Below are 13,226 nucleotides of genomic sequence, written 5' to 3' on the forward strand. Positions count from 1 at the left end.
AAAATCAAATTATGCAATAGTTGCGATTTCTAAAGTGAGATTACTTAAAAATCCGATTTTTAAAAAATGAAAAGAATTAATTTGCTCCCTTTTAATGTTTAACAAATAGACGTTGTTCAAATCCTGTGCTTTCAATTTTTGAAAGTACAGAGAAGAGTGAGAGAAAGAGTTTTTAGAGAAAAAAGAAAACTTTTTTGCTTTATAAAAAAACCTTTATTGAGGGGACGGTCCCCCTCCCGGGGAGGGACACCCATCTGGTGGGTGACACCTCAACTTAATTTCAGAGTTTATAAAGATTGAAATAATTTAATTACGAAAAATTTCCCCAAAAATAAATTTTAAATTTCATCTTAAAAATTTCAACAAAAATACTGCACTATATTGCGGATATAGGTCGGGTACATGTACTTCTGGAGTAAATTTTACACAAAACGGAGGCGGTATACAGCTTTTTACGAATAGCTTTTACGACACCTACATTTCTTGGCTCAATTTTAATTTTACTGGCAGCTTCAGAATTAATCTTAATATGAAGATTTTAGGATTAACTACAATTATTCAGTGTTGTAACAAATAACTCATGTATTACTTTTACTTAGTACTTTTCAGTGATAACCAAGCTTTCTTAGATAAAGTCTTTAGATTTAAAAAAAAAAAAAAACATTTATTATTTTATCTTACTTTTGAATTCGCGCTTTCGTGCCAACACTTAATTGAATTTACCAAGCACCTTCAGTAGTTTCCCAACTTGCTCAAGCGATACACACATTCCTTTTACTATTTTATAACTGAGATCTAGGTTTAAAAAAAAATTATTTTTTTTATTTGAAAGTGATTAGAAAATGTTAGGCAACAAAGCTGTTTGCTGACAGTTGCTATCAGTTAAATCAAGTTAGAAAATAAGCAAACTAGTTGACGGCGTAGGTAGCTGTTACAGAAAGTTCGATAAACAATCAAGCGAGTTGTGTGTGTGGTTGTCACAAGGCTTACATACATGTAATCAAATTAATTGGTAGTCAATTTTTTTAAAAAAAGTGCAAGGAGAGTCAGTGAAAATTAAAGAAAAATAAGAAACCCGGAGTCGGGGTCGGGGCATGTTTTCGAACGACTCCGACTCCTTTACCCCAAAATCAGTCCGACTCCACAGCCATGGTAAATACATGTGTAACCGTTTAATTTATGGTGTTAATTGATATTTGCTTAATTGCAGTAGTTAATTTAGCAATTGTTAACGATATTTCTTGTACATAGTGGTAAATAAATCTCTTGTGTTTTCTGAAGAACTGTGTCGTCATTTTAAGAAAGTTTGAAGTTGCGCTGAACTTGTAACAATATAGATTCGTTTGCTTTCCCCCGATGCACTGTTCCATTTATATGCATTGTGCTTTAGCCCACCTGGGAGGGGGGTCATAGCGCAGACTGCGCTATTGAAATTTTTAGAGGGGATGTTCTTATGGGTATTTTTTTCATTTTGGGGGGGGGGGGGTCTTCACGAGATTTAGGGGGGGGTGCACCCTTGTTGTTAGGGGGTTGGCACCCATGGCTTTAGTACATTGTCACCATCAAATTTTGCATTGTAAAACGGGTCAATTGTTCGAAAACTGATACTTGTTAGCCAGTCGAAGATAATCCGTGTTTGTTAATGGTGACTGGGGCTCGTTAAATACGTTCATAGTCACAAAGTCCTCCAAGTTTCTATTCCAAATAAATACCTCTGGCGGTGCTGTGTCAGGGTTTGCTCGGTTTCTGGTCTGGATCAAAAAAAAAAAAAACAGAGCTGTCTTCAAGACCACATCCAACCTGTTAAACCACATTTTGTGGTAGGTACGGTGGATCCTAGTTTGTAATGTACATTGATACTCTGAATCAATGGTACTGTGCATATAAATAAAATTTCTTCTGTGTATATAAGTCACATAGCCAACGTCATGACGTTTCATTGGTCTGATTGGCTACTAACGCAGTCAATTAGACTTTTAAAAGATTGTAAGATTACTTTTATGGAAATCTTGAGATTGTTTACAGAACTTGGTTTTATAAGTATTGTTTTCTTAATTTTAGGTCGAGTCCCACCTACAAGAGATGGTCATAAATCTCGGATTGGACCTTTGGAGCAAATATACAGAGAAATAGCAATTTTAAAGAAGCTTAATCATCCTAATGTCGTGAAATTATTTGAGGTAAATAATTGTTGCAATTTTGAAAGTATCATCTTTAGTATTATATTATTGAATTACTTTTTCGTACATTTTAAAATGTTCCGCTGCATAGTAATTTGAATTTTTTCATTAAAAGGTTTTAGATGACCCTGATGAGGATAACTTGTACATGGGTAAGTTTTTTCTTCTGGAAATAATGATATATTTCTGTTTCTCATCTTTTTTTTCCTCTCTCTCTCTCAAACACATGCAATGATTTAAATGTTTGTTCTCGTTGAAGACATTTTTCGTAAATTTATTCCGTGAAATACTTTTTGGTCTCGAAAGAAAACTAAAATAAATAGTTTTTTCCCTCTTTTATATTCTTGGAAATATCTCGTGCTATTTATTTTAATAAATTAAAGGAAAAAACTTTTTGCTGCAAAAAAAAAAGAGAGAAAGAGATTTATTTTCCAACCTGTTTAAATGTTTCAATTCTTTTCCAAAAATTCTGAAAGAAAAAATCCTCATTTTTAGTATATTTTGCAAAAATGAACAGATTCCTTTTTGTTTAATAACTTTCTTTACCAAGTAAATAAAAGCAGTTAAAAGTTCGCATAAGAAAATATTTAATATATATATATTTCCCTTCTTTATTTTCTTTATTTCTTAAAATATGTGTATTGCTCTTTGAATAATCTGAAATAAAATGTTTATTTTATTTTTTTTATATTTTTACTTTTAGTGTTCCAGCTTATTCAGAGAGGGTAAGTCAGTCTTCTTTTGAACTTCTAGTTTAGTTTCTTAAAAAAGATATCTCCTAAAATTAAAACATTTAGTTTTATATCATTCTTATTCAAAACTCTTTTATTCGCTGGTTTACATTGTAAATATATGCTTTTCAGTTGAGAATTTTGAAATCTTAGCAAGATTTACGAAGATAGAATTTCACTGAATGCTTTGCAAAAAGCATCTAAATCATTCCAATTGAGCTGAAAGCAGGGTTGTCAACTACTCCGTATTTTGCGGAGTTGCTCTTCAAAAATAACGAAACTCCGCCGCTCCGCAAAAAAAGTTGTTTTGCTCCGCAATTCCCAGCAGAACATTTTCAAGCATGAAAGTGTTTATTTTTATGCTAATGCTTAAAATGATTATCAAAGCTTAAGAACAATTTTAGATAAGTGGTTTTAGTTTCTTTTAGTAAATTTTATGCAAAATGCCAAAATACTCTTCAAAAACACCACAGATGCTCCTCAAACTGTTTCTCCAAGTTTGGCAACCCTGTGAAAGTCAAAAAAAAAAAAAAAAACACAAATAAATAATTGAAAGCTCAAACGTAAAATGATTTTTTACTATCTTTTCTCAACATTGAGCAATATTGTTCGTGCGCACCTTAAGAAAACAATTTAAGGGAAAGATCAAATTTGAAAAGTCGAACAAATAACTGCAAAGCAATTGCAATGTAAAGTTATGTTTTAGAATACTTTAACAATGGACACTGATTAATGTCGTTGCTAAAAAAATTGAATACAAAAAAAAAAGCATAAAGCTTTTCCAATATCTTTTGAAACTTAGTTTGCAAGTGCTTAAGATTTTATCTCAAACTGTTAAGGTTGAAACTAAAAATATTTCAATAAAGTTTAGGTTTTATGTATCATTTTTAATTTTATTTATTTTTCAAAAAAAAAAATTTAAAAACTTTTCAAGTTTTATTTTTTTTAAAACATAAAATAAGTAAATAAATAAACAAACAAATGTAGGTGGTTTCACTTGCATTTTTTCTCCAAAATTGGTACCCTAGCGAGTAATCAGCGCATTAATCAACTTCAAAATCGTATGGCCCAGGTAAGCCTTGCGTGTTGCGTGCATCTCAAGGAAGGATACAAGGGAGGGGAGATCGCCACCTCCTTGAGCGAGATAATAGTAACTTTTTCAGGTATATTTTCGATATTTCAAACCGATAATAAAAAATTGCCGCGATCAAAAACTGCAATTTTACATAATCTTCGTTGGTGTTATGAGAAAGGATGCTCTCTTCCTCGGAATTATCACGGAGTTTAATAAGTCTTGGAAACGCTATTGTAGCCCATCTCTTATTGCTCTGACGATAGGGACCAGAACTTCCTACAGGATTTTTTTCGAAATTGAAGTTCCAAAACCTCAATTTTAGACGATCTTAGATATTAGAGATAGGTTCAAGGGCTTCCCCTGAATATTTTTCGAAAGAAACACAACTGTAGGATACATTTGATTGGGCAAGTGAGCAAGCGAAGGATTCCGTATGCTCCTTCGAAAATTTCTAGAAATTAAAGTTTCAAAGAGTAAACGGTAAAAAATCTCCCTTTCCTTGAACATTACCTGGATCCGCCTTTGGTACATCTAAAAGAAATCTAAAAACTGAGATCTCTGTTAACATATTATTTGTCTTGATAAAACAAAAAACTTTCATAGCACTGTTTACTGAGCTTATGGCAGTGACAACGCACTCGGCTATAAGAATCAGTAGGTTTCGTCTTGGCGTCATGTCAAATCCCTTTTGAACAAAAGGCATTGCTTTGCTACAGATAACATGAAGTCATTTGAAGACACAATATCTTGCTTTCATAGTGTTGTCACAAACCACAAATAGTGGTAAGTACGGTGAAATAAAAAAAAAAAAAAAAAAGAGAAGTGTTGTCATACAGGATTGTTATGGTTTTCTTTCCCTCTATTTCAGTAACGTTCAAATACAAAAACTTAAAATCTTGCACATTAGCCATTTATGGTTAAAAACTGTTTTACTTATTTAATGTCAATGTAAAAATAAAATCGTATGGGACAAAACATTTAATATTTCTTGCAACATTTTCATGCTCGTAAATTAATACCATGCCATGTATTTTTTGTAAATAAGATTCTTTTGGTGTATATTAATGCATATTTTGTTCATATTTACCTAGAAATGTTATTTTTTTTATAGACCAGTGATAAATGTGCCTACAAATGATCCTTTGCCTGAAACAAAAGCGTGGCAGTATTTCAGGGACATAGTTATGGGAATTGAATACTGTAAGTATATTTTAATTGATTTTTTCATTTTTATTTTAAATTCAGTATTTAATTATATGCTTTATTATTTTACCCATCATGATTCTAATCTATCTGTTGTTTTGTACAGTCTTTTCTTTTTTTTTTTTGTACAGTTGCGTTGGTAAATTGTGCTATAACTTGGAACTTTTTCGGTTTTTTTCTCTTTTTTTTTTGAGTGGCGTATGTAGCACTCCCGCAACCCTCGCGGATGGGGGGGGGGGGGGGGGTAAGAGGTATTAGTGTGCACAATCTAAAAAAATAACACGATATCAAAATTTAAAAAAAAAGAAAGAAAGAAAATCTTATGGGGGGTCACGTCCACGAGAAAACGTCCTTAATTACCCCAGCAGCACGCTTCGCTTCATGAACCTTTCAAAATGGTTGTCAGCTTTGTGACAACCATTTTAAACTCCTAGATAGCATATGTGACCTTTAAACGTTTCGTGAACGTCTTAAAATGGTTGTCAGAACGTTGACAACCATTTTACAACGTTTCTGAAACGAAGTGTGCTCAATGTCCTTATCCAAAAGCGTAAAGAATTTTTTTATGCTCATTTCTTATAATTTCACTGATCTGTGCAGCTTTTTTTTTTTAATAATAATAATTCATGTTCTCAATGCAATAAAACTTTCATTGACTTGTGAGTTTATCGAAAAAATCAATTAGTTGCTCATGTATTTTTTATAGTAATTTTTACGATATTCAATGTTTGTTTCGTATTTCCTAATTCTTTTTCAGTGCATTACCAGAAAATAGTGCACAGGGATATTAAACCGTCCAATTTGCTATTAAGTGACGATGACAGAATTCTGGTGAGTAGTTTTTTTTTTTTTGTTTTGTTTTTTTCCATTCTTTCTTCCTTTTCACGAAAATTTTAATGGAATAAAATTGTGTAGAATTATAGAAATACATTTTGCATAGTAACCTTTTCCTTTATATTTATCTGTATAAAACTTTTTTTTTTTCAAAAGTAATTTCAAAGTCTAAAAAAAGTAAAAATAAATTATCATTACTATTGAATGTTTAATCTACGAAATCAAATTAATGTGTGTCGAAATATTAAATCATATGAGTGCTTCTAATAGTGAAGTAGAAAAACTGTTCTTAAAACTACTGAAATATTTATTCGCTCTTGCTCAGCAATGTTGTTTCATTCTACCAACTTATTGTATTTTACTAATTACATTTATTTACTTCTTATAAATTTCAGATTTCAGACTTTGGAGTGTGCAACCAGTTCGAGGGTGTGGACGCGTTCTTATCAGATACGGCTGGAACTCCGGCTTTTGTTGCTCCGGAAGTTCTTAAAGGTTAGAAAGTTAATCTAACCTTTCTTTTCAATAGAGTGGTTTAAAAAACTAGTTACTCAGAGTAATTTTGATCTACACCTTTTCTATTTTTCTTTCCCACTGACATTTTAATAGTGTTGTAGCAAAAAGTGAAAAATAATTTCCTTTTTTTTGTCTTTGTATTTAAAATTGGCGTGTCAAGGTCAAATAACTTTCCCACTCACCACTCTTTTCTTCATCTGATAGTCCTAGTTACGGCTACGGCACAAGAACTTTTTCTCTACGCTGCTTCGGCAACACATAAAATATTTTATATGCCGATTCAAAGTACATAGATAGAGACTTCTCGAATTTTGGGAGGGCGAAATACTCAATTTGCTGAATGGAACTCAAAACTTCGCCAAATGATGTCAGTTTTGCCGAATAGATCTCCAAATTCTGCCGAATCATCAGACAAAATTTGCCGAACAAGAAAACTTTTGGAAGGTCTCGGTAACCTCCCATCGGGGGCCCCTGCACATAGAATATAGAATATTGTATAGTTGCTCAAAATTAAGAAGCAATAATAACGAAAACTATTTAAACGAATTATTGACCGGGTTCGGAGTTAATTCATCCATTTACAAAAACTTTGAACCGTGTGAGAAATGTGACATAAAACAAATATTAAGAAAACGGTGCAATTGGAACCAGAAAAATAGAATTTCTAAATGATTAAAATCTCCTCATTTTATTTGCATCACAATCTCCATAACGAATAATGCATGGAATATTACAATATAGAGCGAGAGATTTCAAAAACTTCACACCAGTGTTCAAGACTAGCTTCCAAACAGTAATTTCAGAATTATTGGGTTATACTAAGTAGAGTGTTGTCAACTTATCTTTTTTTTTTTTTTTTGGAACACTATAACTTCCTTAGCAATCTTTTTTTAAGTCCATAAGTAAGACATCATTTTAAAGATTTTTTTCCACCGCTTTAGGCGAAACACAGACAGACAGCTCATATCTTGGTTGTTTAGCCCAAAAAGTTCATTTTGTTTTTATTATTCATTGCTTTAATATTTAGCATCTCAAATTGGTTCATTTTGTTAGAGTGTCATGAGCTCAAGTGTCCATGTTCCAAAAAATATGGTTTCAATGACTTATTTTCCTGAGCAGAGTTCTTATCCAAATTTCCATGAACATATATTCCAAATTCATTGCAGGATTCTGAACAAGTTTTGTTTTTGCTAAAATCAAGAAACAAAGCATTAATTTTAACATCGTATATCGTAGTTTTACTTTTTTTAACATTTGAACAAAATAAAGGCATTAACTTTAGTTTATTTTGTTACTTTATTACTACTCATTGCTTTAGTGCATAGCCATATGAGGTCGTAGAAGCCCAGTAGGTGAGAGCGTCGTATTCGTAACATGCCAGTCAAGACATCAATCTTCCCATAGACATGACAAATTTTCCTCAGATGAATTCTGATCTAAACTTCCATGAATATATAATCTTAAGTCATTGCGGGCAGGATTCTGAGTGACAGTTGAGTTGTCATTAAAATCAGAAAAGAAAATGTTTATTTTAACAAAATTGCATCATCATACATATATATATTATTTCTCAAGGGTGTATTATGTGGGTACGCCATAACCTCCATAATACTTCATTGATCTTTGCTAGAAAGACATCATTTTAAAGATTGTTTTCACAGCTATCAGCTAAAAATAAACGAACAGGTCTACTTTTGAATTAGTGCTCATTGGGCCATCTACACTTTCTTTTAAGTGTGCTATTAACAAAATATCTTTTGCTATGTCTATGTATTCTACATCTCGCACCCCGGCAAGAAAAGTGACACAACTCAAAAAAAAAACCCACAGCAATGGAGAAAATCAAGGTTTTACGCAATAGTAGTTTTAAGCAATTGAGTCTCAAATATTACAATACACGCAATCAATTTATTATTACATGTTTACTGATTAGCTTTTGTAGTCTAGATGAACAATGCATTAGAGATGAGACGGGCTCAGCCCGGGCACGACAGCCCGAGCCCAGGCCCGAAGCGGGCTCAGCTCTAGAACCGAAAATAGGTTTTAAGCTTGGACGGGCTCAGACTCAAGCAAATATATTCAATCGTCAATCTCCAAACAAATTCAAAGCAAATAAACATGTTCCTACTGTGAGAAAATGAAAGAAAAATTTAAATCAGTTCGATCAATGTGAAACTTTAACCAAAAAATAAATAAATAAAAATTAACGCTTATTTATAGTGTTTTTTGTGATTACTATTGCAATATGTCATAGAGTAATGCATTTGAAGTGGAGCATTTTGAGAAAATTTAGAAACTTCTGTTAATGAAGAACATTTGACATAACATTTTTCATTAACAGAGAGATCATGTCAGATTGTAGAAGGTTCGGTTTTCGATACACGAAAGTTTCCTTCAAGCTCGGCGTGCTCGGATTTTGGTCCGAGACAATATCACCAGGGCTCGATTACAAATTTTCAGGCTCGGGCGGCCCAGGCTCTCAAAAATGAGTCCGAACTCATCTCTACAATGCATACCTAAAGCTCAAAAATTTTCTTTTAAATTATGAAATTTTCATGTGTCATTACTGATGATATCGTTTTTACGCTGTCATTCACCAGTTATGAAAATTAACTTTGTACTAGTTCTGTGGCAAGAAAGAGCATTAAGTTTAGATTTTAATCATTAACTAGTACAATTTTCCGAATTTTAAGTTGTGTCACTTTCATAGAAGTGCGATCTGTTGATATTTCCTGCCATGAAGTCAACTAACGGAAATTTCTAGCCAGTTATACAATGAACGTACGATCATTAAAAATTTACTTTATGGATAAGAAATGTACAAAATAGTTCTCACTTGTAAATATGTTATGTTTTAGTATAATAACAAAAACCATTTGAACAACAACCACCTTAAAACAAAATGTTTTGTTTATTTACAGGTACAAGGGAAGTTTACAGTGGAAAGGTAGGTTAATCTTTGATAGATTGTGTTTCTGTATGTATAGATGGTAGAGTTTTCAAATATTAAGGTAACAAGAGCTCTGACGAGTGTGCAGATTCTCTGTGTGAATAAAAATTACGCTTAAAAATAACGAAGATGATCGTAACTTTCAAATGGTACCGGCGGATGGAGGTGGGTGTCCACTAACAAGACAAAATGTCAATAAGAAGATGGCTGCATTGACGGAACATGTCCCGCCAATAAAACAAGAAATGTGATAAGGTTTTTGCATCAGGAGGTATTGGACCACTTTCCTTACACCCCTGACACGTGACTTCCATCTCTTTGGACCTATAAAGAAACACATAGCATAAATATCATCGTTAAGAATGAAACCACATCAAGACGGCTTGCTGAACCGCAGCATGGGGTTCTGAACTGCTGACCTCCCAAGTGTTTCCTTTAAGGTCCAAACAGATGGAAATCACTTGATGCGAGGTCGGAAATGTAGGGGGGGGGGGGGGTCCAATACCACCCAACTCAAAAATCTTATCACCGTTGAAAACTCTGATCATCTTTGTTATCTTCAGCGTGATTTTTATTCATACAGAGAATCTGCACATTCCTCAGAGCTCTTGTTACCCTTTTTTTAGTACCCCCTTGAGGGGGGGTGTAAATATAAGTTTTTGAAAGAATAATATTTTAGTAATTCTCGGTTTAGTTTACACAAAATGGTAATTTTTATCTGATAACAAGCAAATAAAAGTTCTAACACCTTAAGAGATGGATGTGCTCTCATGATTTTGTTCTTATTTCTATTTTGGACAGGCACTTGATATCTGGCAAATGGGGATCAGTCTATACGCATTTGTTTATGGAGATGTTCCATTCCAAGACTCAAATATCTTGGCTCTTTACACCAAGATAAAATCGTATCCTGTACCTTTCCCAGAGCAGTAAGTTCTTCCACTTCATTAATAATTGCATCCATGACACCTTATTATGTACTTGTAAAACAGCAATCTTCAACTTTGCAAAACTTGCTTTTTCAAACTAAACGAAAACTTATTAAAAAACTTTACACTGTCTCTCTCTAAATCGAAGTATATCTATATATATATATATATATATATATACAAATGTGATGACCAGCAACAGGCTCTGGGCCCAGCTAGGCTGGTCCTAGTCAATTAATTAGTCCCCAATGAAGATCAATGGCCCTCTTAAAGCTATCCACTCCCTTGCTCATTACCGCCTCTTCCGGTAAGCTATTCCAAGTGCCCACGACCCTGCTAAAGTAGTAGTTTTTCCTGATTTCCAAGTTAGCCTGAGATTTAAATAGCTTAAAACAATGACCCCTTGTCCTGCTTTTCCCGCAAAAATTTAATCCATTTACATCTTTCATTTTGATAAATTTAAATAACTGAATCATGTCCCCTCTGACTCTCCTTTGCTCCAGGCTATACATGTTAAGCCTATTAAGTCTGGTATCATAATCTAAATCTGAGAGTCCCCTTACTAATTTAGTTACCCTTCTTTGAACCCTTTCCAATACAAAAATATCTTTCTTCAGATAAGGCGACCAAAACTGAACAGCATACTCCAAATGAGGTCTTACTAAACTCCTATATAAAGGCAGAAGAACTTTCTTAGATTTGTTTGAAATAGATCTATTGATGAACCCAAGCATTTTGTTGGCTTTGTTACTAGCAATACTGCACTGTTGACTAAACTTGAAGTCCTGATTTATAAAGACACCCAGATCCATAACATTTTCTGCCTGATTTATGACTGAACCCTGTAAACGATATCTCATACGCTTATTTCCATGACCTAAGTGTAGCACTTGACATTTCCCTACATTAACTGCCATACCCCATTTATCTGCCCACTTAGTAATATGATCTAAATCCTCTTGCAGCTGTTTTACTTGTTCATCATTTTCGACAATCCCCATAACTTTTACATCGTCAGCAAAACAATTCATGCTTCCAGAAATATTTTCATTGATGTCATTCATAAATATAATAAACAAATATATATATGACCAATAGGGCCCACAAGACCTTTCATAATAAAAATTTGGCCCTTTATTAAAATCGGGTATCACTGTCTTAAAAGGAGATTTATAACTTGAAACGAGATAATAACTGCACTCAATTACGGTAAAAGGAAACAGAATTTCAATGTTTTAACTTAAGAATTTTCCCTTCCTTTTGAATGAGTTGCGAGATAAAATTTTGTGCATTGTGTCCAAGACTACTCTTGCTGAAAGTAAATAGGTATGAAAAAGTTCATTTTATGATTGTTTAGCGAATGAAATCATGTTTACGTTTACCCCACCATGTTTCCTTTAACTCCAGAGACTAGGGGCTAAATGGAAACAGAAGTTTCTTTCCATATGAGATTGATTTTTGTAGAAAATCTCAATACATACAATCAGTTTAGAAGTTTAAGAAATTCTACTACAACCATATTCAGTCTGCAAGCCATAGGATAGGATTAAAATAGAATTAGATTAAAATAGGATAGATTAAAATGGGATTCAGCAGGTCGCATGCGACCTGCTCAATCCTATTTTAAGATTTTTTGTTGACGATGATTTATGAGCATTAAGCCACATTTTATCACTGGAATCTATGTATTGAATATTGGATATAAATAGAAATCAATTAATCAATGGATTTTTAAGCGTACAAAATGTACTTTTCTTTTAACATTCTCCTTTCTTTTCAGATACAACATAAGTGATAATTTAAAGTACCTTTTGAGCAAGATGTTGGAGAAAGATCCGAAGCAGAGAATAACATTAAAGGGAATAAAGGTATGTCTTTAATCTTAGTTTCATAGCAAACTCATATCAGTTTCATTATGTACAGTACAACCTCGTTTATCCAGACTAACTGGGACCAAAAGCAATTTGGATGATCCAAAATCCAGGTAGTATGGGTAATAAGCAAAGCAAATCCTTAAATGAAGAGGCTTGCCAAACTGGGACCACAGGCTATCTGAATGATTGAAAATCCGGGTAGTATGGACAATAAGCAAAACAAAACCTAAAATGAGCAGACTTGCCGTTTATCACAACAAAAAACCATATTTTGCAACAAAATTAAAGAAAATGGTTTGACATTAAAAATTAACTTTTTTCATCAAATTTCTAAACAAAGAATTGGTTAACTGGCTTCTGGTTCAAACATGTGTGTCATTTGAATGAAACAAGGTCAACCTAACACTTTATTGTTATAGTTGAGTTGCAGTGGTATTTGTTAGATCATCATAATTGACTGTCCAATGTACACAAGAGTTATATATCTAATCAAAATAAAAAGCGAATGTTTGGTGTGCTTATAGTTATGTTCTTGTTATTATAATTTAGAGTTATTTATGTAAACATAATTTTTTTAAAGCTAGAAATGTGATCCGATTAAACGAAAGCCGGATAAACAAGGTTCTACTGTATTATGAATATTGTTTTATTTATCATCAGCACAAAACGAGGGAAGGGGGATACTTAGAAAAATAATTGCAATCATTCTGTTACTTATTTGCATTTTATTTACTCTAAAGGAAATTAGAAAATCACCCGTCAAAGTATGACGGGTGAAAATTGCTTCTACTCTTCTACATTTGAACAAAGCCATTGCCTGTTTGGTGATATTTTGATAGCTGAAATAGTAACCCTAACTCCAGTGGATTAACCCTAGACTCCAGTAGGTAGCGTTCATTGTTGACCATTTTATCGTTTCTTCATTCCCCTGAAA

The 13,226-nt window shown here is 33.0% G+C and overlaps 1 protein-coding gene across 1 annotated transcript in view; it reads left to right on the forward strand.

Moving 5' to 3' along the window:
- The window catches only part of LOC129226453 (calcium/calmodulin-dependent protein kinase kinase 2-like), a 310,711-nt gene that overhangs the window by 285,822 nt on the left and 11,663 nt on the right, over positions 1–13,226 (forward strand). Inside the window, exons 6-14 of the mRNA XM_054861060.1 lie at positions 2,062–2,180; positions 2,296–2,332; positions 2,884–2,905; positions 5,098–5,186; positions 5,947–6,020; positions 6,419–6,518; positions 9,461–9,486; positions 10,291–10,418; positions 12,199–12,286. Of these exons, the coding sequence (XP_054717035.1) occupies positions 2,062–2,180; positions 2,296–2,332; positions 2,884–2,905; positions 5,098–5,186; positions 5,947–6,020; positions 6,419–6,518; positions 9,461–9,486; positions 10,291–10,418; positions 12,199–12,286 (683 nt within the window). The remainder of the gene's footprint in view (positions 1–2,061; positions 2,181–2,295; positions 2,333–2,883; positions 2,906–5,097; positions 5,187–5,946; positions 6,021–6,418; positions 6,519–9,460; positions 9,487–10,290; positions 10,419–12,198; positions 12,287–13,226) is intronic.

Source organism: Uloborus diversus, chromosome 7, assembly GCF_026930045.1.
Source record: "Uloborus diversus isolate 005 chromosome 7, Udiv.v.3.1, whole genome shotgun sequence".
In the NCBI taxonomy this organism is placed as follows: domain Eukaryota; kingdom Metazoa; phylum Arthropoda; class Arachnida; order Araneae; family Uloboridae; genus Uloborus; species Uloborus diversus.